This window comes from Zychaea mexicana (assembly GCF_025766255.1).
Source record: "Zychaea mexicana strain RSA 1403 chromosome Unknown BDB00scaffold_47, whole genome shotgun sequence".
NCBI lineage: Eukaryota > Fungi > Mucoromycota > Mucoromycetes > Mucorales > Lichtheimiaceae > Zychaea > Zychaea mexicana.
The window spans coordinates 373-22409 of NW_026516710.1; the positions used below are offsets into that span (position 1 = coordinate 373).

Genomic DNA, 22037 nt, shown 5'->3' on the forward strand with positions numbered 1-22037 from the left:
TTGAATTATCCAGTGAAAAAGGTATTGATTTCAATAATAGTAATTTTATATATCCTATTAGAAAGGAAGTTAATATTGATTTGAATGCTAATGAAAGACATTTTAATGATGTTTTTGGAAGTTTTCGTTCAAAAGTTGAAAATCAATTTTCAGAAATAGGTAATAAATTTAATAGATTTAGTAATAGTAATTCAATTGCCAAAATAGATAATATTAAATTCTATAATCTACAGTTCCGTTTAGCATGTTTACTAAAAAATATACAAAAATTCAGTGATAAATTCAATATAAATATACAACCTCATCACAAATTATGGGAAACTAAAAATTTTGAATTTCTATTTGAAGCTAAATTAATAGATATTGTTATTAGTAATTCTAAAGAACAAGCAAAAAGAAAAGATGAAATGTTAGAATTACAAAAAAATTTATTATCTTTAGATATAAATAGGGGTCGCAATTGGACGGGTTGGGTCGGGTCAAGGGTCTGACCTGTTGACCCACGGGTCAAGAAAACACTGACCCGACCCGACCCATTTAACCCGACGGGTCAAAACTCAGGTTGACGGGTCACTACTGATTTTGATTTGGTGACAAAGGAGGTGTCAATCAACCTGAGCTTGAGCACTGGAAGTACAAAACTACATGTATACACAGCTCTCTAGGATAATGGCACACAAATTCCTAGCAGTGCTAGCAATATCTACGTTTTGTGTGATTATTCTTAAAGGTAAAGGGTTTGTGCCATAAAAAAAGAAATTGTTTGCGCTCACATGCATTAAAGAAAGCATAATGCTTAAAGTGTGGTTAAAAATCGACTTCCTTTAAATGCCCCTAATCCTTTTCCCTTTTCCCTTTTCTTTTCATTTCTTCCTTCTTCTTTCATTTCTCTTTTCTTAATTCCTTCTACGTCTTTTGTCAAATCTCGTCTCTCACTGCCACTCTCTATTGTCTATTCTCATTGTACTATTGCTACTTCTTTACTTTGCTACTTCTTTACTTTGCTGCTTCTTTACTTTGCTACTTCTTTACTACTATTACATATATTGCTTATAGCTTACTTATCTTACACTTTTGAATATAAAATATGATCCCACAATGAAAAAGAATATAAGTACGTTTTATGTTACAGTTCTATAGCAGACATATTGACAACTACATCTTTAATATAATGATCCTTTCCAACAAGAAGATTGACTACTTGAATACAAGTACCTCATAGATATCATATGTATACACGGGTCACAACGGGTCAACGGGTCGGGTCAAGGGTTAGATGGGTTGACCCGTGGGTCAGAAAAGCATCAACCTGACCTATGGACCCGTCCTCAACCCGCGGGTCGGTTTTGACCCGCGGGTCAGATTGCGACCCCTAGATATAAATAATGAACGAATGGAAGTTGATGATTATAGTGATAAAAATAAAGAAGATAGTAGTAATGATGATATACCAAAATTCAATGAAAAGAAACGAAGAAGAAAAGGTAAAGGAAAAGAAAGAGAAAATAATATACAATCTATAAGAAATATAGGAAGTTCTAGTGAGTCATATGAAATCGAACAGATTATTGGGCATAAATATGAAAATAATACATATATGTTTTCAATTAAATGGAAAAATTACAGGCATAAACATAATAGTTGGTTATCAAGTGATAAATTTAATGAAAAAGATTTACTGATAGTATATATTGAAAAGCATAACATTGATATAGAATTATAAAATCTAAGGTAAAATGTTATTAAAACATAAGAAAAAAGGATTTCCAATAGTTATTTTTATTAATTTTCTTTTTTGTTTTTTTTTCTTTTTTATGATAGGATCATCTACCTTTTGTATAAAATTTTCAATTTTTTTTCTTTTTTCAGGAATATGATTTCGGTTATGTTTCCTACAAACAAATTTCTTTTTATCACCTTTTTTAGTTATTTTTTTTCCACAGAATTTACCTTCATATTTTCCTCTTTTAAACTTATGAGTACAGAAGCTATTATCTATAGAAAGATATAGAAAATAGTCTGTTGAAAATAAATCCTTTATTTTTTTATTAATTTTTTTTTTTATATTTTTAATTATATTTTGTTCTATAAAATGATCAAACTCAGATTGTATAAAGGTATCTAATTCATTACGTAAACATAAAGATAGCTGAATGTGATTGAGTGGTAGAAATTCATTTAGACAAACCATTATGATAATACTTTTTATATAATAAAATAAATTCAATTTTTTTTAAATAAATTTTTTTAATATGCATAATTTAAAACTCCGAAGTTAAAAAAATTCAATAATTTATATATAATTTATTATAAAATCTCAACTATAGGCATAGTGCTTAACCCTCTGAGACGGGCTAAAAAAAGACCAGTAAAAATCATTTATCAACTGACTATCAAATTCAAATCAAAGATAATGTTTTTTGCTTACTGATAAAAATCGCACTTCAGCGCAAAGTCCATGACTTTTTCCTCTACGGACACAAGATCAGTTCCTTCCTCTGCTGCTTGTGCCTTTGTGGAGTCCAATAACCAGAAGTCTTTTTTATGCACGTCTATGAACTTTCGAAAACGTTCACGTAAGGCATCCTTATCTTATTGGCAGATTCTTGCTTTTAGAGTAGGTAAGGAAAAGGATGACAATGGATGCGAAGGTGATGAGGAACTAGGAACAGGTGCAATAGGCGAGATAGCCGTGTTGTTATTGCTGGGCGTGGAAGCTGTACACATTGCATTGTTGTTATTATTATATTGTTGATGGTTTCAAAAGAAGTAGCAATAGTTACAGCTTTTATATCAATACTGGCATAATAACTAGAATGCAAGAACAAAAGAAGACCAACCATACACGAAAGCTTACCGAACAATTTTCTCCAGCTGACTCTGCTTTTGGTCTTATGTGTTTTAATTGATTTAATATGTTGTTATGGTAATATATGGCAGATCTGTCACAGAAAAGTACTTACCAGAGCCTTGTTCAATTGGTGTGCTTGTTTCTGTATTATTCCTGACCAAAATCTGTCAGCCGATTTCCTAAAAGGAGTGTTTTGAGTGATGAAGTCGAGATTTTTGTCAACGAAATCAGCGATGCTAGGATCCTGTTCGTTTTGTAGGTAATCGCGAATAACTTGTAAAAAATATAATTTAGTTTATTACGCGTTAAAGGCGCTCTTCTACATGAGTTCCTTTGTTTCCCCCACCTTTATCAACTTCTTCGGTTGCCATGGAAATGATTGATGCAATTTTAACGGAGCAACAATATGCAAGCACACAATCCGATTTCCCCAACTTGAGAGAAAATTGCACCGCCACCAAAATTGGGTTTTTTCTTTCTCTTTTCACCCACACAACAACACATTCAAACTGGTAAGAGAGTTCTTATCATAGAGTAATATTGTTTAAATCTTTTTCTGATATTTTTTCTGATAGTATATTAACATTCTCTCGCATTGGTGCCGGTTCATCGTATTGATAAGGGAAGGTGTAAGTTATGGTCTCCTTGAATTTTACATTAAAAAAAAAGAGGATGGAGGGATCGTCGTTATGTCATCTGGAATCAAAGCTAAAACTAACGCTTGCATTTATTTTAGTATAAAACAGATTTTTTCTTCCTAATTATCGCTTACGATTATTGTCAAAGGGTTCTTGATGGACCCATAGCACATTGTTCTGCTTTGGTTCCCACTCGTTGTAACCCGAGTCATTATGCGATGTCCACGTAGTTCGTTCTGCCGTGCTTTCCGCTCCATAACTACACTTTTTTGTTGTTATGCGATGTCCACGTAGTTCGTTCTGCCGTGCTTTCCGCTCCATAACTACACTTTTTTGTCGTTATGCGATGTCCACGTAGTTCGTTCTGCCGTGCTTTCCGCTCCATAACTACACTTTTTTGTTCTTATGCGATTTCCACGTAGTTCTTTCTGCCTGCTTTCCGCTCACACATATTTCATTTTCTACTTATCTTAACTAACCAGTATATAAATCTTTCAAGAAGTACGAGCGTTTTGGTTTTGTAAACAGTCGAAACGAACATGGTGATCGCCAAGCGAAGTTTTGGCAGCGTATAAAGAAGTGAACGTCCCGGATGTCAAAACACTGACGATCAGTAGCAAAAAACACGCGAGCGACACAAATGCTCGCATTTGAAAAACGTGCGGAAAGCAGCGCACGATGCACCCGGAAAAGGCGTCGACCGTTGCATTTGGCAGTGCAGACGCTTAATATGCACGAACTGTAGATTTGTTGCTCGTCAGGATATACATGGCGAGCATGCGTATATCCACATCTGGATGCTTCTTGGGTACAAAGAAACTATTTTGTTTTACACCGTGACCATACGTCTTAACAACGTGTTCATAGTTTCTAAGAGCAGGACTATTATTGCTCTTATCATACAGTGTTTTGAAGATTTTGTCTCACGATGCTCGCCAGTACCGCGATACAGAAGATCGTGTCGTTCAAATATTGTCACGTTGGCATTTTGTGGGTCTAGGGCAAAATTCAGAGCTCGGATGCGACTGTAAGTATGATCTTCAATGTGTTTCCTTCTACATAGCTTAATGTTGTATGTAATGAGAAATCTCAGTCTAAGAGAGTACCACAGCTGCCCGGGATCTTTGTGGCTCGGTCTGCTGACTCACCTGAACACGGTGCAGGCCGAGGAACCTTCTCAACAGTTTGCCGAAATCGAAATTACGTTCAACACAACGCATCAACCAGCTTAAAGGACCACCAGCACCAACATTACCAGCACCAGCTGGAGACGTAGTGCGGGTAAGCATAATGATATAGCTTAGGATGGATAGGGCTAGGGGTCGCAATTGGATGGGTCGGGTCGGGTCAAGGGTCTGACCTGTTGACCCACGGGTCAAGAAAACACTGACCCGACCCGACCCGTTCAACCCGACGGGTCAAAACTCGGGTTGACGGGTCACTACTGATTTTGATTTGGTGACAAAGGAGGTGTCAATCAACCTGAGCTTGAGCACTGGAAGTGCAAAACTACATGTATACACAGCTCTCTAGGATGATGGCACACAAATTCCTAGCACTGCTAGCAATATCTACGTTTTGTGTGATTATTCTTAAAGGTAAAGGGTTTGTGCCATAACAAAAGAAATCGTTTGCGCTCACATGCATTAAAGAAAGCATAATGGTTAAAGTGTGGTTAAAAATCGACTTCCTTTAAATGCCCCTAATCCTTTTCCCTTTTCCCTTTTCTTTTCATTTCTTCCTTCTTCTTTCATTTCTCTTTTCTTAATTCCTTCTACGTCTTTTGTCAAATCTCGTCTCTCACTGCCACTCTCTATTGTCTATTCTCATTGTACTATTGCTACTTCTTTACTTTGCTGCTTCTTTACTTTGCTACTTCTTTACTACTATTACATATATTGCTTATAGCTTACTTATCTTACACTTTTGAATATAAAATATGATCCCACAATGAAAAAGAATATAAGTACGTTTTATGTTACAGTTCTATAGCAGACATATTGACAACTACATCTTTAATATAATGATCCTTTCCAACAAGAAGATTGACTACTTGAATACAAGTACCTCATAGATATCATATGTATACACGGGTCACAACGGGTCAACGGGTCGGGTCAAGGGTTAGACGGGTTGACCCGCGGGTCAGAAAAGCATCAACCTGACCCATTGACCCGTCCTCAACCCGCGGGTCGGTTTTGACCCGCGGGTCAGATTGCGACCCCTACTTCTATTTCATCTCTTTTGCTTAATACTTAGCATTTCATCTAGATTTATCAACTTTTCTTATACTATCCATCCTATTAAACGGGATTCGTAACTCTTACACAAACTAAGACGTTACACTATCATCTCATAGCTCTTCATATCTCAAATGCTACTCCCTCACTGGTCCTATTAGATATCATATAAGAGCCATCTGCCATAATTTGTTATATACAATATGCTTCGTTATTATGTACAGTAATGTTTCATCCTAAAGACAAGAACGTACGTTACATATACCATGCCATCAATGAAAAGAAGCGTTTGTGATGATTTTATAAGCATGAAATATTATGCAGCATCATAATAACCAAATAATTTTTATTGTATGATCGGTGCACATTTTACGTTTTAAAGTATTTTGTTTTTGTTGGCGAAATGTAGGAGAGATGTCGAAAATGTTGGAGATGTAAGTTTTGAACGAATGAATGAATTGTTGGTATATATCAGTGTTAGAAAAAGACATTGAACTTGAGGTAAAGTGAGTGTGGAATCATTGTGATATCTTTCTTTTTTTTGATGATGATGATGGTGTTGATGATGACGATGATGATGATGATAAAAGAAAGTTTGGGGGAAGGCACCAATGGTTGCCACCTGTTGACATTGTTAATGGCTGAGCGACATCATCTAACAATTCAACGGTTTCATCTACAATTCTTCTTCCATTGTATGCGAGAGTCATTAGTGGGAGTAATCGAGAAATCAAGTTTGAGTCGGTGTGGGGAAACTCCAATGGCTCGGTTTTTCTTATGCGTGTAATGAGTCCGGCAGGGACGTCGACATCCAAAAGTGCTGCACTACTACCTAATGAATATATCAAGAAGTACTTCTATGTTAATACATGCTTCGTGTATAAAGTAGCATCTTTTATCCAGGAGTTTGGTACAAAAAGTATATTGACCTGAAACACTATATCCAATGACGTGACATGCATGAAGAAGACTTGGATGGTAAGTGACCGAAAGCAGCATGTCTATTAGCACTAAAGGCAACTTGATCGCACTGTCACGGAACGCTTTCGTTTGATCACGAGCGGCTCCAACTTCAGAGCATCCCAGCTCTTTCGATCCATATTTAAAAATTGTATTGCCCCTGCGACCCATCCTTCGATTCGAGATGGCAGTAATTGATGATAATTGCCGGGATGAATTGATGGCATTGGCGTTCGCTTCGCTCGAAATCTCGGTGCTGTAGAACGAAAAAAGATTATTAGATTGTATGTAATTTGCTCTACTATCTTCAGCCCGTCTAATATCTTACCCTTTTGCTACAACGTCAGACCCAAGGAATATAGTATTAAGCAGCCCAAATGGAAGGTACTGCTGATCTGTTTCGGGCATATTGGTAATGCTGAATGACTTGGTTCTGAGAAAAAGATGCGCAATGTTTTGTAGTTCCGTCGCGAACTACACCTTTAGATGTTCGGTAGAAGGGTCATCGATTTCTATGCTCCTGGCATATTTAAAAACTTCGACACTCGTTTTCTGTATAGAGAAAGATAAGCATATAGTACTGTTGCTGATGTTATCGTTGTTCTTTTTCATTATCATGTATATATACAACGCCTTTTAATTCTCTGTAGTATTCTTTAAGAAATTCTGGTTCTTGACATTGAAGTGGCCCACCTTCGTTTATGATCTCATTCAATTTAGCTTCGGCGAAAACTGAACGCCAATTCTTGTCAGTGAGGTCCAAGATTAGCGACTGAGGGGGTTAAACCTTAGTTGCTGTTTTTTATGTAAACAAAGACTTGAGAATTATTAAAGGGTTGAGATTAATTCTAGTAGTTGAGAATTTTCAAAATTGAATTCTATAATAAATAATAAAAAAGTAATTAAATATGGAATCAGAATATAATATTGAAGAACAAATAAATAATGAAGTAAATAAAATTGTTATTAATAATTGGGGATTTTTGGATAAAAACTGGCCTATCATACAATATAATTATAAACATAGAACTGAAATAAAACATATAAAATTAATAGATGAAATTAAAAAAGAATTAGTAGATAAATTAGGATATATTGTAGTTTTCTTCTTTTTGACAGTAATTTATACGAATAAGGAATATCCGGGACCATATTTTGAAATTGAAAAAGGATTATTTTTATTGTATCATTTAGTTTCAGGTATTTCTAGAATAGAAATAAATAAATATCTTCCACAAAGTAGCTTTCATAAATATTATAAGAAATTTTGGATGGATGAAGAAAATTATAAAAGAATAAATAAAATTATAAATGAATCATTAATAAATATGTTTTCAAATATAAAATTAAGAGTATTATCAGCTCATAAACATAATCCATCACTATTTAAACATATAACATTAATAATTGATGGTCATGATAGTAGAATTAATTATATTAATACAGATATAAAACGTGAAAAATTATTTTCGTATAAATTTAAAAAAAATGGTCTCAGAACACAAATTATTAGTGATGTAAATGATATGGTACTATATATTTCAAAATCTGATATGTGTGCAGAAAGTTCTGATGGATCTATGTTTTTAAATATGAAATTATATAATAAATTAAATAATTATGATGTTTTAGCAATGGATGGTGGTTATACACTTTTTATCAACCAGTTCATTGAATTATCCAGTGAAAAAGGTATTGATTTCAATAATAGTAATTTTATATATCCTATTAGAAAGGAAGTTAATATTGATTTGAATGCTAATGAAAGACATTTTAATGATGTTTTTGGAAGTTTTCATTCAAAAGTTGAAAATCAATTTTCAGAAATAGGTAATAAATTTAATAGATTTAGTAGTAGTAATTCAATTGCCAAAATAGATAATATTAAATTCTATAATCTACAGTTCCGTTTAGCATGTTTACTAAAAAATATACAAAAATTCAGTGATAAATTCAATATAAATATACAACCTCATCACAAATTATGGGAAACTAAAAATTTTGAATTTCCATTTGAAGCTAAATTAATAGATATTGTTATTAGTAATTCTATAGAACAAGCAAAAAGAAAAGATGAAATGTTAGAATTACAAAAAAATTTATTATCTTTAGATATAAATAATGAACGAATAGAAGTTGATGATTATAGTGATAAAAATAAAGAAGATAGTAGTAATTATGATATACCAAAATTCAATGAAAAGAAACGAAGAAGAAAAGGTAAAGGAAAAGAAAGAGAAAATAATATACAATCTATAAGAAATATAGGAAGTTCTAGTGAGTCATATGAAATCGAACAGATTATTGGGCATAAATATGAAAATAATACATATATGTTTTCAATTAAATGGAAAAATTACAGGCATAAACATAATAGTTGGTTATCAAGTGATAAATTTAATGAAAAAGATTTACTGATAGTATATATTGAAAAGCATAACATTGATATAGAATTATAAAATCTAAGGTAAAATGTTATTAAAACATAAGAAAAAAGGATTTCCAATAGTTATTTTTATTAGTTTTCTTTTTTGTTTTTTTTTCTTTTTCATGATAGGATCATCTACCTTTTGTATAAAATTTTCAATTTTTTTTCTTTTTTCAAGAATATGATTTCGGTTATGTTTCCTACAAACAAATTTCTTTTTATCACCTTTTTTAGGTATTTTTTTTCCACAGAATTTACCTTCATCTTTTCCTCTTTTAAACTTATGAGTACAGAAGCTATTATCTATAGAAAGATATAGAAAATAGTCTGTTGAAAATAAATCCTTTATTTTTTTATTAATTTTTTTTTTAATATTTTTAATTATATTTTGTTCTATAAAATGATCAAATTCAGATTGTATAAAGGTATCTAATTCATTACGTAAACATAAAGATAGCTGAATGTGATTGAGTGGTAGAAATTCATTTAGACAAACCATTACGATAATACTTTTTATATAATAAAACAAATTCAATTTTTTTTAAATAAATTTTTTTAATATGCATAATTTAAAACTCTGAAGTTAAAAAAATTCAATAATTTATATATAATTTATTATAAAATCTCAACTATAGGCATAGTGCTTAACCCTCTGAGACGGGCTAAAAAAAGACCAGTAAAAATCATTTATCAACTGACTATCAAATTCAAATCAAAGATAATGTTTTTTGCTTACTGATAAAAATCGCACTTCAGCGCAAAGTCCATGACTTTTTCCTCTACGGACACAAGATCAGTTCCTTCCTCTGCTGCTTGTGCCTTTGTGGAGTCCAATAACCAGAAGTCTTTTTTATGCACGTCTATGAACTTTCGAAAACGTTCACATAAGGCATCCTTATCTTATTGGCAGATTCTTGCTTTTAGAGTAGGTAAGGAAAAGGATGACAATGGATGCGAAGGTGATGAGGAACTAGGAACAGGTGCAATAGGCGAGATAGCCGTGTTGTTATTGCTGGGTGTGGAAGCTGTACGCATTGCATTGTTGTTATTATTATATTGTTGATGGTTTCAAAAGAAGTAGCAATAGTTACAGCTTTTATATCAATACTGGCATAATAACTAGAACGCGAGAACAAAAGAAGACTAACCATACACGAAAGCTTACCGAACAATTTTCTCCAGCTGACTCTGCTTTTGGTCTTATGTGTTTTAATTGATTTAATATGTTGTTATGGTAATATATGGCAGATCTGTCACAGAAAAGTACTTACCAGAGCCTTGTTCAATTGGTGTGCTTGTTTCTGTATTATTCCTGACCAAAATCTGTCAGCCGATTTCCCAAAAGGAGTGTTTTGAGTGATGAAGTCGAGATTTTTGTCAACGAAATCAGCGATGCTAGGATCCTGTTCGTTTTGCAGGTAATCGCGAATAACTTGTAAAAAATATAATTTAGTTTATTACGCGTTAAAGGCGCTCTTCTACATGAGTTCCTTTGTTTCCCCCACCTTTATCAACTTCTTCGGTTGCCATGGAAATGATTGATGCAATTTTAACGGAGCAACAATATGCAAGCACACAATCCGATTTCCCCAACTTGAGAGAAAATTGCACCGCCACCAAAATTGGGTTTTTTCTTTCTCTTTTCACCCACACAACAACACATTCAAACTGGTAAGAGAGTTCTTATCATAGATTAATATTGTTTAAATCTTTTTCTGATATTTTTTTTGATAGTATATTAACATTCTCTCGCATTGGTGCCGGTTCATCGTATTGATAAGGGAAGGTGTAAGTTATGGTCTCCTTGAATTTTACATTAAAAAAAAAGAGGATGGAGGGATCGTCGTTATGTCATCTGGAATCAAAGCTAAAACTAACGCTTGCATTTATTTTAGTATGAAACAGATTTTTCTTCCTAATTATCGCTTACGATTATTGTCAAAGGGTTCTTGATGGACCCATAGCACATTGTTCTGCTTTGGTTCCCACTCGTTGTAACCCGAGTAGGCTGCGATGAACCCATGTAGTTCGTTCTGCCACTGCTTTCCGCTCCATAACTACACTTTTTTGTTGTTATGCGATGAACCCATGTAGTTCGTTCTGCCGCTGCTTTCCGCTCCTGTCTGCGCCCAAGTAGTTATGCGATGAACCCATGTAGTTCGTTCTGCCACTGCTTTCCCTCCATAACTACACTTTTTTGTTGTTATGCGATGAACCCATGTAGTTCGTTCTGCCACTGCTTTCCGCTCCATAACTACACTTTTTTGTCGTTATGCGATGTCCACGTAGTTCGTTCTGCCGTGCTTTCCGCTCCATAACTACACTTTTTTGTCGTTATGCGATGTCCACGTAGTTCGTTCTGCCGTGCTTTCCGCTCCATAACTACACTTTTTTGTCGTTATGCGATGTCCACGTAGTTCGTTCTGCCGTGCTTTCCGCTCCATAACTACACTTTTTTGTCATTATGCGATGTCCACGTAGTTCGTTCTGCCGTGCTTTCCGCTCCATAACTACACTTTTTTGTTCTTATGCGATTTCCACGTAGTTCTTTCTGCCTGCTTTCCGCTCACACATATTTCATTTTCTACTTATCTTAACTAACCAGTATATAAATCTTTCAAGAAGTACGAGCGTTTCGGTTTTGTAAACAGTCGAAACGAACATGGTGATCGCCAAGCGAAGTTTTGGCAGCGTATAAAGAAGTGAACTTCCCGGATGTCAAAACACTGACGATCAGTAGCAAAAAACACGCGAGCGACACAAATGCTCGCATTTGAAAAACGTGCGGAAAGCAGCGCACGATGCACTCGGCAAAGGCGTCGACCGTTGCATTTGGCAGTGCAGACGCTTAATATGCACGAACTGTAGATTTGTTGCTCGTCAGGATATACATGGCGAGCATGCGTATATCCACATCTGGATGCTTCTTGGGTACAAAGAAACTATTTTGTTTTACACCGTGACCATACGTCTTAACAACGTGTTCATAGTTTCTAAGAGCAGGACTATTATTGCTCTTATCATATAGTGTTTTGAAGATTTTGTCTCACGATGCTCGCCAGTACCGCGATACAGAAGATCGTGTCGTTCAAATATTGTCACGTTGGCATTTTGCGGGTCTAGGGCAAAATTCAGAGCTCGGATGCGACTGTAAGTATGATCTTCAATGTGTTTCCTTCTACATAGCTTAATGTTGTATGTAATGAGAAATCTCAGTCTAAGAGAGTACCACAGCTGCCCGGGATCTTTGTGGCTCGGTCTGCTGACTCACCTGAACACGGTGCAGGCCGAGGAACCTTCTCAACAGTTTGCCGAAATCGAAATTACGTTCAACACAACGCATCAACCAGCTTAAAGGACCACCAGCACCAACATTACCAGCACCAGCTGGAGACGTAGTGCGGGTAAGCATAATGATATAGCTTAGGATGGATAGGGCTAGGGGTCACAATTGGACGGGTCGGGTCGGGTCAAGGGTCTGACCTGTTGACCCACGGGTCAAGAAAACACTGACCCGACCCGACCCGTTCAACCCGACGGGTCAAAACTCGGGTTGACGGGTCACTACTGATTTTGATTTGGTGACAAAGGAGGTGTCAATCAACCTGAGCTTGAGCACTGGAAGTGCAAAACTACATGTATACACAGCTCTCTAGGATGATGGCACACAAATTCCTAGCACTGCTAGCAATATCTACGTTTTGTGTGATTATTCTTAAAGGTAAAGGGTTTGTGCCATAACAAAAGAAATCGTTTGCGCTCACATGCATTAAAGAAAGCATAATGGTTAAAGTGTGGTTAAAAATCGACTTCCTTTAAATGCCCCTAATCCTTTTCCCTTTTCCCTTTTCTTTTCATTTCTTCCTTCTTCTTTCATTTCTCTTTTCTTAATTCCTTCTACGTCTTTTGTCAAATCTCGTCTCTCACTGCCACTCTCTATTGTCTATTCTCATTGTACTATTGCTACTTCTTTACTTTGCTACTTCTTTACTTTGCTGCTTCTTTACTTTGCTACTTCTTTACTACTATTACATATATTGCTTATAGCTTACTTATCTTACACTTTTGAATATAAAATATGATCCCACAATGAAAAAGAATATAAGTACGTTTTATGTTACAGTTCTATAGCAGACATATTGACAACTACATCTTTAATATAATGATCCTTTCCAACAAGAAGATTGACTACTTGAATACAAGTACCTCATAGATATCATATGTATACACGGGTCACAACGGGTCAACGGGTCGGGTCAAGGGTTAGACGGGTTGACCCGCGGGTCAGAAAAGCATCAACCTGACCCATTGACCCGTCCTCAACCCGCGGGTCGGTTTTGACCCGCGGGTCAGATTGCGACCCCTACTTCTATTTCATCTCTTTTGCTTAATACTTAGCATTTCATCCAGATTTATCAACTTTTCTTATACTATCCATCCTATTAAACGGGATTCGTAACTCTTACACAAACTAAGACGTTACACTATCATCTCATAGCTCTTCATATCTCAAATGCTACTCCCTCACTGGTCCTATTAGATATCATATAAGAGCCATCTGCCATAATTTGTTATATACAATATGCTTCGTTATTATGTACAGTAATGTTTCATCCTAAAGACAAGAACGTACGTTACATATACCATGCCATCAATGAAAAGAAGCGTTTGTGATGATTTTATAAGCATGAAATATTATGCAGCATCATAATAACCAAATAATTTTTATTGTATGATCGGTGCACATTTTACGTTTTAAAGTATTTTGTTTTTGTTGGCGAAATGTAGGAGAGATGTCGAAAATGTTGGAGATGTAAGTTTTGAACGAATGAATGAATTGTTGGTATATATCAGTGTTAGAAAAAGACATTGAACTTGAGGTAAAGTGAGTGTGGAATCATTGTGATATCTTTCTTTTTTTTGATGATGATGATGGTGTTGATGATGACGATGATGATGATGATAAAAGAAAGTTTGGGGGAAGGCACCAATGGTTGCCACCTGTTGACATTGTTAATGGCTGAGCGACATCATCTAACAATTCAACGGTTTCATCTACAATTCTTCTTCCATTGTATGCGAGAGTCATTAGCGGGAGTAATCGAGAAATCAAGTTTGAGTCGGTGTGGGGAAACTCCAATGGCTCGGTTTTTCTTATGCGTGTAATGAGTCCAGCAGGGACGTCGACATCCAAAAGTGCTGCACTACCACCTAATGAATATATCAAGAAGTACTTCTATGTTAATACATGCTTCGTGTATAAAGTAGCATCTTTTATCCAGGAGTTTGGTACAAAAAGTATATTGACCTGAAACACTATATCCAGTGACGTGACATGCATAAAGAAGACTTGGATGGTAAGTGACCGAAAGCAGCATGTCTATTAGCACTAAAGGCAACTTGATCGCACTGTCACGGAACGCTTTCGTTTGATCACGAGCGGCTCCAACTTCAGAGCATCCCAGCTCTTTCGATCCATATTTAAAAATTGTATCGCCCCTGCGACCCATCCTTCGATTCGAGATGGCAGTGATTGATGATAATTGCCGGGATGAATTGATGGCATTGGCGTTCGCTTCGCTCGAAATCTCGGTGCTGTAGAACGAAAAAAGATTATTAGATTGTATGTAATTTGCTCTACTATCTTCAGCCGTCTAATATCTTACCCTTTTGCTACAACGTCAGACCCAAGGAATATAGTATTAAGCAGCCCAAATGGAAGGTACTGCTGATCTGTTTCGGGCATATTGGTAATGCTGAATGACTTGGTTCTGAGAAAAAGACGTGCAATGTTTTGTAGTTCCGTCGCGAACCACACCTTTAGATGTTCGGTGGAAGGGTCATCGATTTCTATGCTCCTGGCATATTTAAAAACTTCGACACTTGTTTTCTTTATAGAGAAAGATAAGCATATAGTACTGTTGCTGATGTTATCGTTGTTCTTTTTCATTATCATATATACATACGACGCCTTTTAATTCTCTGTAGTATTCTTTAAGAAATTCTGGTTCTTGACATTGAAGTGGCCCACCTTCGTTTATGATCTCATTCAATTCAGCTTCGGTGAAAACTGAACGCCAATTCTTGTCAGTGAGGTCCAAGATTAGCGACTGAGGGGGTTAAACCTTAGTTGCTGTTTTTTATGTAAACAAAGACTTGAGAATTATTAAAGGGTTGAGATTAATTCTAGTAGTTGAGAATTTTCAAAATTGAATTCTATAATAAATAATAAAAAAGTAATTAAATATGGAATCAGAATATAATATTGAAGAACAAATAAATAATGAAGTAGATAAAATTGTTATTAATAATTGGGGATTTTTGGATAAAAACTGGCCTATCATACAATATAATTATAAACATAGAACTGAAATAAAACATATAAAATTAATAGATGAAATAAAAAAAGAATTAGTAGATAAATTAGGATATATTGTAGTTTTCTTCTTTTTGACAGTAATTTATACGAATAAGGAATATCCGGGACCATATTTTGAAATTGAAAAAGGATTATTTTTATTGTATCATTTAGTTTCAGGTATTTCTGGAATAGAAATAAATAAATATCTTCCACAAAGTAGCTTTCATAAATATTATAAGAAATTTTGGATAGATGAAGAAAATTATAAAAGAATAAATAAAATTATAAATAAATCATTATTAAATATGTTTTCAAATATAAAATTAAGAGTATTATTAGCTCATAAACATAATCCATCACTATTTAAACATATAACATTAATAATTGATGGTCATGATAGTAGAATTAATTATGTTAATACAGATATAAAACGTGAAAAATTATTTTCGTATAAATTTAAAAAAATGGTCTCAGAACATAAATTATTAGTGATGTAAATGATATGGTACTATATATTTCAAAATCTGATATGTGTGCAGAAAGTTCTGATGGATCTATGTTTTTAAATATGAAATTATATAATAAATTAAATAATTATGATGTTTTAGCAATGGATGGTGGTTATACACTTTTTATCAACTAGTTCATTGAATTATCCAGTGAAAAAGGTATTGATTTCAATAATAGTAGTTTTATATATCCTATTAGAAAGGAAGTTAATATTGATTTGAATGCTGATGAAAGACATTTTAATGATGTTTTTGGAAGTTTTCGTTCAAAAGTTGAAAATCAATTTTCAGAAATAGGTAATAAATTTAATAGATTTAGTAGTAGTAATTCAATTGCCAAAATAGATAATATTAAATTCTATAATCTACAGTTCCGTTTAGCATGTTTACTAAAAAATATACAGAAATTCAGTGATAAATTCAATATAAATATACAACCTCATCACAAATTATGGGAAACTAAAAATTTTGAATTTCCATTTGAAGCTAAATTAATAGATATTGTTATTAGTAATTCTATAGAACAAGCAAAAAGAAAAGATGAAATGTTAGAATTACAAAAAAATTTATTATCTTTAGATATAAATAATGAACGAATGGAAGTTGATGATTATAGTGATAAAAATAAAGAAGATAGTAGTAATGATGATATACCAAAATTCAATGAAAAGAAACGAAGAAGAAAAGGTAAAGGAAAAGAAAGAGAAAATAATATACAATCTATAAGAAATATAGGAAGTTCTAGTGAGTCATATGAAATCGAACAGATTATTAGGCATAAATATGAAAATAATACATATATGTTTTCAATTAAATGGAAAAATTACGGGCATAAACATAATAGTTGGTTATCAAGTGATAAATTTAATGAAAAAGATTTACTGATAGCATATATTGAAAAGCATAACATTGATATAGAATTATAAAATCTAAGGTAAAATGTTATTAAAACATAAGAAAAAAGGATTTCCAATAGTTATTTTTATTAGTTTTCTTTTTTGTTTTTTTTTTCTTTTTCATGATAGGATCATCTACCTTTTGTATAAAATTTTCAATTTTTTTTCTTTTTTCAAGAATATGATTTCGGTTATGTTTCCTACAAACAAATTTCTTTTTATCACCTTTTTTAGGTATTTTTTTTCCACAGAATTTACCTTCATCTTTTCCTCTTTTAAACTTATGAGTACAGAAGCTATTATCTTCTATTAAATAGGGAAGGGTGCTTACGATTTCAATCCCAGCGTAAAATCCAGATTTGGAAATTTCACTTTGTAACGGCCATGCTTTTTTAACGTTGCACGTTCCTGGGAGACTTGGGTAAACTTCAACTTTGTGCCGTCTTCCTAGACTATTACCACATTGCATTTCTCAATATGAGCTCTGAAGAGGTGTGCTACTTGATTTCATTTGCCATCAACGACATTTGATGTCTTTCTGTAAAAATCGTTGAGCATTTTGCACCGTTAGCCGGGATTCTGACAGACTGCTCTAGATGAGCTACAAATTTACTAACTATTTTTTTTCTGCACATTTCTCGACAAAGCAGTCGACCGATCATGTCTGTCACTGTGGCTCGGATCGCAATGAGCCATGTCCAGTGCATTCTCGCAGTGTTTCAGTAGAATAGGCAACGCATATTTTAACCATGTGTATTTGAATATTACTGCTGCAGCTGTTTGCTTATAAAGCTACAGATAGTTCGTTTTTGTAAAAACTTTTGCGCCTACGTTTTGTATCTGTGGCTCGAGCACCCATCGTAGGCAGTAGGCGTAATCATAGAGAATGCCCACTTAACCCTATCAACTGCGGTACTGTGTACTTACTAATTTTTTGGTGATAATGCAATATTCGCTGAAGATTACTGACAATCCTCCTGCTACACTTCCTATAGCTACTACCTCGCCACCATCACCTGCACCTATCATCAACAGTTCGCCTCCACCAACTTCTCCTGCTGTCGCTGCCCCACCTTTTACAGCTTCGGGTTTAGAGCGGGGCAGCGCCCTAACGGGAGGGTCAGCGGGAGGGAACGTCCTGCAAATATAATTATCAATGTCATATTAGCAAAAGCATCTAGATCGTAACAAATAATAGAATTTCGGGCCTTTGCTTTGGTAAGTAAGTAGGGCGAGCAAAGCGAGCTTTGTTTAGGGTGTACGGTCACATCTTTAGTAGGTAGAGCGAACAAAGCGTGCTTATTTTAGGGTGTAACAATCACATTTTTAGTAAGTATGATAGAGCGAACACAACGGCCTAGGTATAGGGTGCAACAATCACACCTTTCATGATGTCCCAGAATTTCCACCTCAACAATTGTCCAATACCCGTTTCAAGAGCAAGAGAATTCCACCTCTAAGATTTTGACCTGTAAATTTTACGAAGAAGCTGAACACGATCTGTTCAGTTGCGAGGATTGCCCGGGTATTGGACATGAATCGTCTGAGAGTTCGGAGTGCATTAACTCGAGTAGCTGACACAGTAATCAGCTACATAATCTTAATCTGAAAGAGCCTTTAGGCATTTTTAGTGCAGTGACGACAATGACTTCAAGACCAAAATTATAAAAAACACCATTCTCACTCCTGTCAAGCAGAACAAATTTTCAGCATTGTTTGAAGGTAAAAGGGGGGTGGTAGGGGGCATTGCCCCCACCCGGGGTCTGGGGCAGAGCCCCAGTAAACTGGTCCCTGGAGGACAGATGCTGACACGCAGCGAAGCGGAGGGGCTCACATCGTCCGGAAGCGAAGCGGAGGGACCAGTTTATCTATAGAAAGATATAGAAAATAGTCTGTTGAAAATAAATCCTTTATTTTTTTATTAATTTTTTTTTAATATTTTTAATTATATTTTGTTCTATAAAATGATCAAATTCAGATTGTATAAAGGTATCTAATTCATTACGTAAACATAAAGATAGCTGAATGTGATTGAGTGGTAGAAATTCATTTAGACAAACCATTACGATAATACTTTTTATATAATAAAACAAATTCAATTTTTTTTAAATAAATTTTTTTAATATGCATAATTTAAAACTCTGAAGTTAAAAAAATTCAATAATTTATATATAATTTATTATAAAATCTCAACTATAGGCATAGTGCTTAACCCTCTGAGACGGGCTAAAAAAAGACCAGTAAAAATCATTTATCAACTGACTATTAAATTCAAATCAAAGATAATGTTTTTTGCTTACTGATAAAAATCGCACTTCAGTGCAAAGTCCATAACTTTTTCCTCTACGGACACAAGATCAGTTCCTTCCTCTGCTGCTTATGCCTTTGTGGAGTCCAATAACCAGAAGTCTTTTTTATGCACGTCTATGAACTTTCGAAAACGTTCACGTAAGGCATCCTTATCTTGTTGGCAGATTCTTGCTTTTAGAGTAGGTAAGGAAAAGGATGACAATAGATGCGAAGGTGATGAGGAACTAGGAACAGGTGCAATAGGCGAGATAGCCGTGTTGTTATTGCTGGGTGTGGAAGCTGTACGCATTGCATTGTTGTTATTATTATATTGTTGATGGTTTCAAAAGAAGTAGCAATAGTTACAGCTTGTGGTGTTCAACAATAGAAAGGGACTAGAAGTCTTCGAGATTGCTGTTTAATTCAAAAAGAATGAATGAACTATCCTTCACTTGTTTTCTACAGCTATTTATACACGACCAGGGTCTGTGACGATGAAAAGAAAAACCAGATAAATGATAGATCCGCTCAGCAACCTGACCAATACTTCTTGACGCTGGTTTCTAATCGAAACCGCTGTAAGTCAGCCACGACATAACCCCCCTCCAGGTTGTTGCAACCGGAAAGAAGAAGTGGTGATCTGAAAGTAGGTCGATTACGGGCGTCTTCGTTTGCGTCCTGCAACTCGTTCGGCAATAGAATTTCTGGTGGGATCATTACGTCTCCGCCAGTACTGCTGGATAAGGAACGGGGAGTCGAAGCTCTCTGGTGGTTCCCAAGTATCCTCAGATGAATCATAGCCCTTCCATCGAACCTTGTACTCGTATTCTCCTGGTTTGCCACGGTGGTTTATAATACAATCGATCACATAATGCTTATCATCTCTCAGGAGTGGATCCTCAGATACGCTCTTTAACGCACTTGGAGGGAAGCTCGGCCTGATAATGTCACCGGTCTTATCCTTGAGGATGTATGCCCCTGTGTCTGTTTTGTAATGTACCACAAAAGGTCCTTCATATTTTGGATCCGTTTTACGTGTGCGTATTTTGTCTTCAATTGCAACCAGGGAACCGATGGGGAATTCGATGAGTCGATGGGTCTTGTTAAATTTATCTTGAGCAGCTTGTCGAACGTTGCGGATGCGTTGGCTGATGGCTGGCACAACAATTTTTGCCATGGCATCAATTCTTTTCCTCAGGTCTGTGTCATCATATGGGGCAAGTGGCTCCTCAGGACTGGGTGTATCACTCCGATAGTCCTTGAACGCGTTCATCCTTCTTCCAAACATAAGTGAGAATGGAGCTGAATTGTGTATGGGCGCGATTCGTGCATTATAGGCCAACTGAACAAAAGGTACATGTCGATCCCAGTCTTTGACTTGGCCGTCAATCATCTTGTGTATGGCTCGTTTAGCTGTTTGTACCATCCGCTCTGCCGCACCGTTAGCACGTGCATGATATGGTGATATCAAACGTCTATCAATACCAGCTTGTTTGCATACCAAGTTCATCAATTCATTAACGAACTCGCGGCCATTGTCACTTTGTAATATTTGCATTGGTCCGAAGTCAGCTATTATTTTGATAAGATGTGTAGCAACAGTCGGGGAAGTTTTGTCTGGTACAGCGCGTAATAAACAAAACTTGCTGAAAATGTCGATCATCACCATGAGGTATAAATTTCCATCATGTGAGAGGTCATAGGGTCCCGCAAAGTCAATTGCCCAATGATCACCAGGTAAATTGCTCTCGATGGATTGTAGTGGATGGTAACCTTTTTGGACTACATTGTGCTGCATGCATTGCTTACATTGCTTGACTGTTTCAATAGCATCTTGTTTCAGGTTCTTCCAGTGGAGACCGTCAGCATGAACAGCTCGCACGATAGCATCTGCGCCAAAGTGACCAAATAAGTGTTTCTTCAACAGCAAATCCTTTCGCTCATTACTAGGCAAGCTTTTGTATTCTGGATCAAATAGCTCGTGGATGTGGTTGTGTAGATCACTAATAACTTGGTTACGTGATTCAGTATCAGGTGGTGACATAGCATCTTCAGGTACCGTTGTCTTTGCAGCACGTGTAACAAGAGCGTCTTTTGTCCTCGAGTTCGATGTGTTCACGTCATTACCCCCCACCAGCTCTTCGTTAGGCGGGAATAAGCGAGACAAGGCATCGGGAATAACGTTTGTAACTCCTGGGATGTGTACAACGGTAAAAGAGTAATCAAGCAGTGTGTCCCACCAATTCATCATCATGCTGTTGGCATACTTTTGGGAGTTGAGATAGACAAGTGCGCGATGATCAGTTTGGATCTCGAATGGAATATCTGTGCCCCAGAGATACTTATGAAACTTCTGTAAGCCAAATACCACAGCGAGCAACTCGCGTCGAGTTACACTCCAGCGGGTCTCGGATGGAGAAAGAGATCGCGCCATAAAGCCAATGTACTTGATGACGTATTGTGTGTTACCATCTTTGTCTGTGCGCGGATGCTTTTGGAATAAGATTGCGGAAATTCCAACATTGCTCGCGTCGGTACCAAGGTAGCATTTCAAGTCTGGTCGAAATTGGCTCAAAGTAGGTGCTCGAGTAAGGGCTAGCTTGATGTTTTCAAAGCTCTGTTGGCACTCATGAGTCCATAGATCGCCGATCTTTTGTACATTGCGTAGCTTGTCCAAAGGTGCTGTCAGATCCGAAAATCGTGGCAGGTGGGTGCGCATATAATTTGCAATGCCCAAGAAACGCATCACCTCTTTGCCTGTTTGAGGTCTGTCAATCGATTGTATATTGGATGTCTTTTTTGGATCCAAGAATATCCCTGATTCGCCTACTACAAAACCCAAAACATTGGTGCGTGATAGTGCAA

General features: G+C 35.8%; 4 protein-coding genes across 4 annotated transcripts; all 4 read right to left on the minus strand.

The window, feature by feature from the left end:
- Positions 1–2317: 2317 nt before the first annotated feature.
- Positions 2318–4778, minus strand: BDB00DRAFT_788710 (uncharacterized protein; the record flags this gene model as incomplete). Its single annotated transcript, XM_053120832.1, has 6 exons — positions 2318–2354; positions 2429–2559; positions 2964–3124; positions 3624–3748; positions 4258–4382; positions 4638–4778. The coding sequence occupies 6 exons, from the start codon at positions 4776–4778 to the stop codon at positions 2318–2320; spliced, it is 720 nt and encodes a 239-aa protein (XP_052978688.1).
- Positions 4779–6557: 1779 nt separating this feature from the next.
- BDB00DRAFT_765343 (uncharacterized protein) lies at positions 6558–6956 on the minus strand (the record flags this gene model as incomplete). Its single annotated transcript, XM_053119505.1, has 1 exon — positions 6558–6956. A coding segment is annotated over one exon (399 nt), but the record flags the coding sequence as incomplete, so codon positions are not given.
- Positions 6957–9742: 2786 nt separating this feature from the next.
- Positions 9743–12529, minus strand: BDB00DRAFT_788711 (uncharacterized protein; the record flags this gene model as incomplete). The annotated part of the gene is made up of 5 exons (XM_053120833.1): positions 9743–9779; positions 9854–9984; positions 10389–10549; positions 11048–11174; positions 12389–12529. 5 exons carry the CDS (start codon positions 12527–12529, stop codon positions 9743–9745), a joined length of 597 nt encoding a protein of 198 aa, XP_052978690.1.
- A 1978-nt stretch (positions 12530–14507) lies between these two features.
- On the minus strand, positions 14508–15236 carry BDB00DRAFT_734493 (uncharacterized protein; the record flags this gene model as incomplete). The annotated part of the gene is made up of 3 exons (XM_053118364.1): positions 14508–14712; positions 14784–15007; positions 15084–15236. Coding segments are annotated over 3 exons (582 nt in total), but the record flags the coding sequence as incomplete, so codon positions are not given.
- Between the last annotated feature and the right edge of the window lie 6801 nt (positions 15237–22037).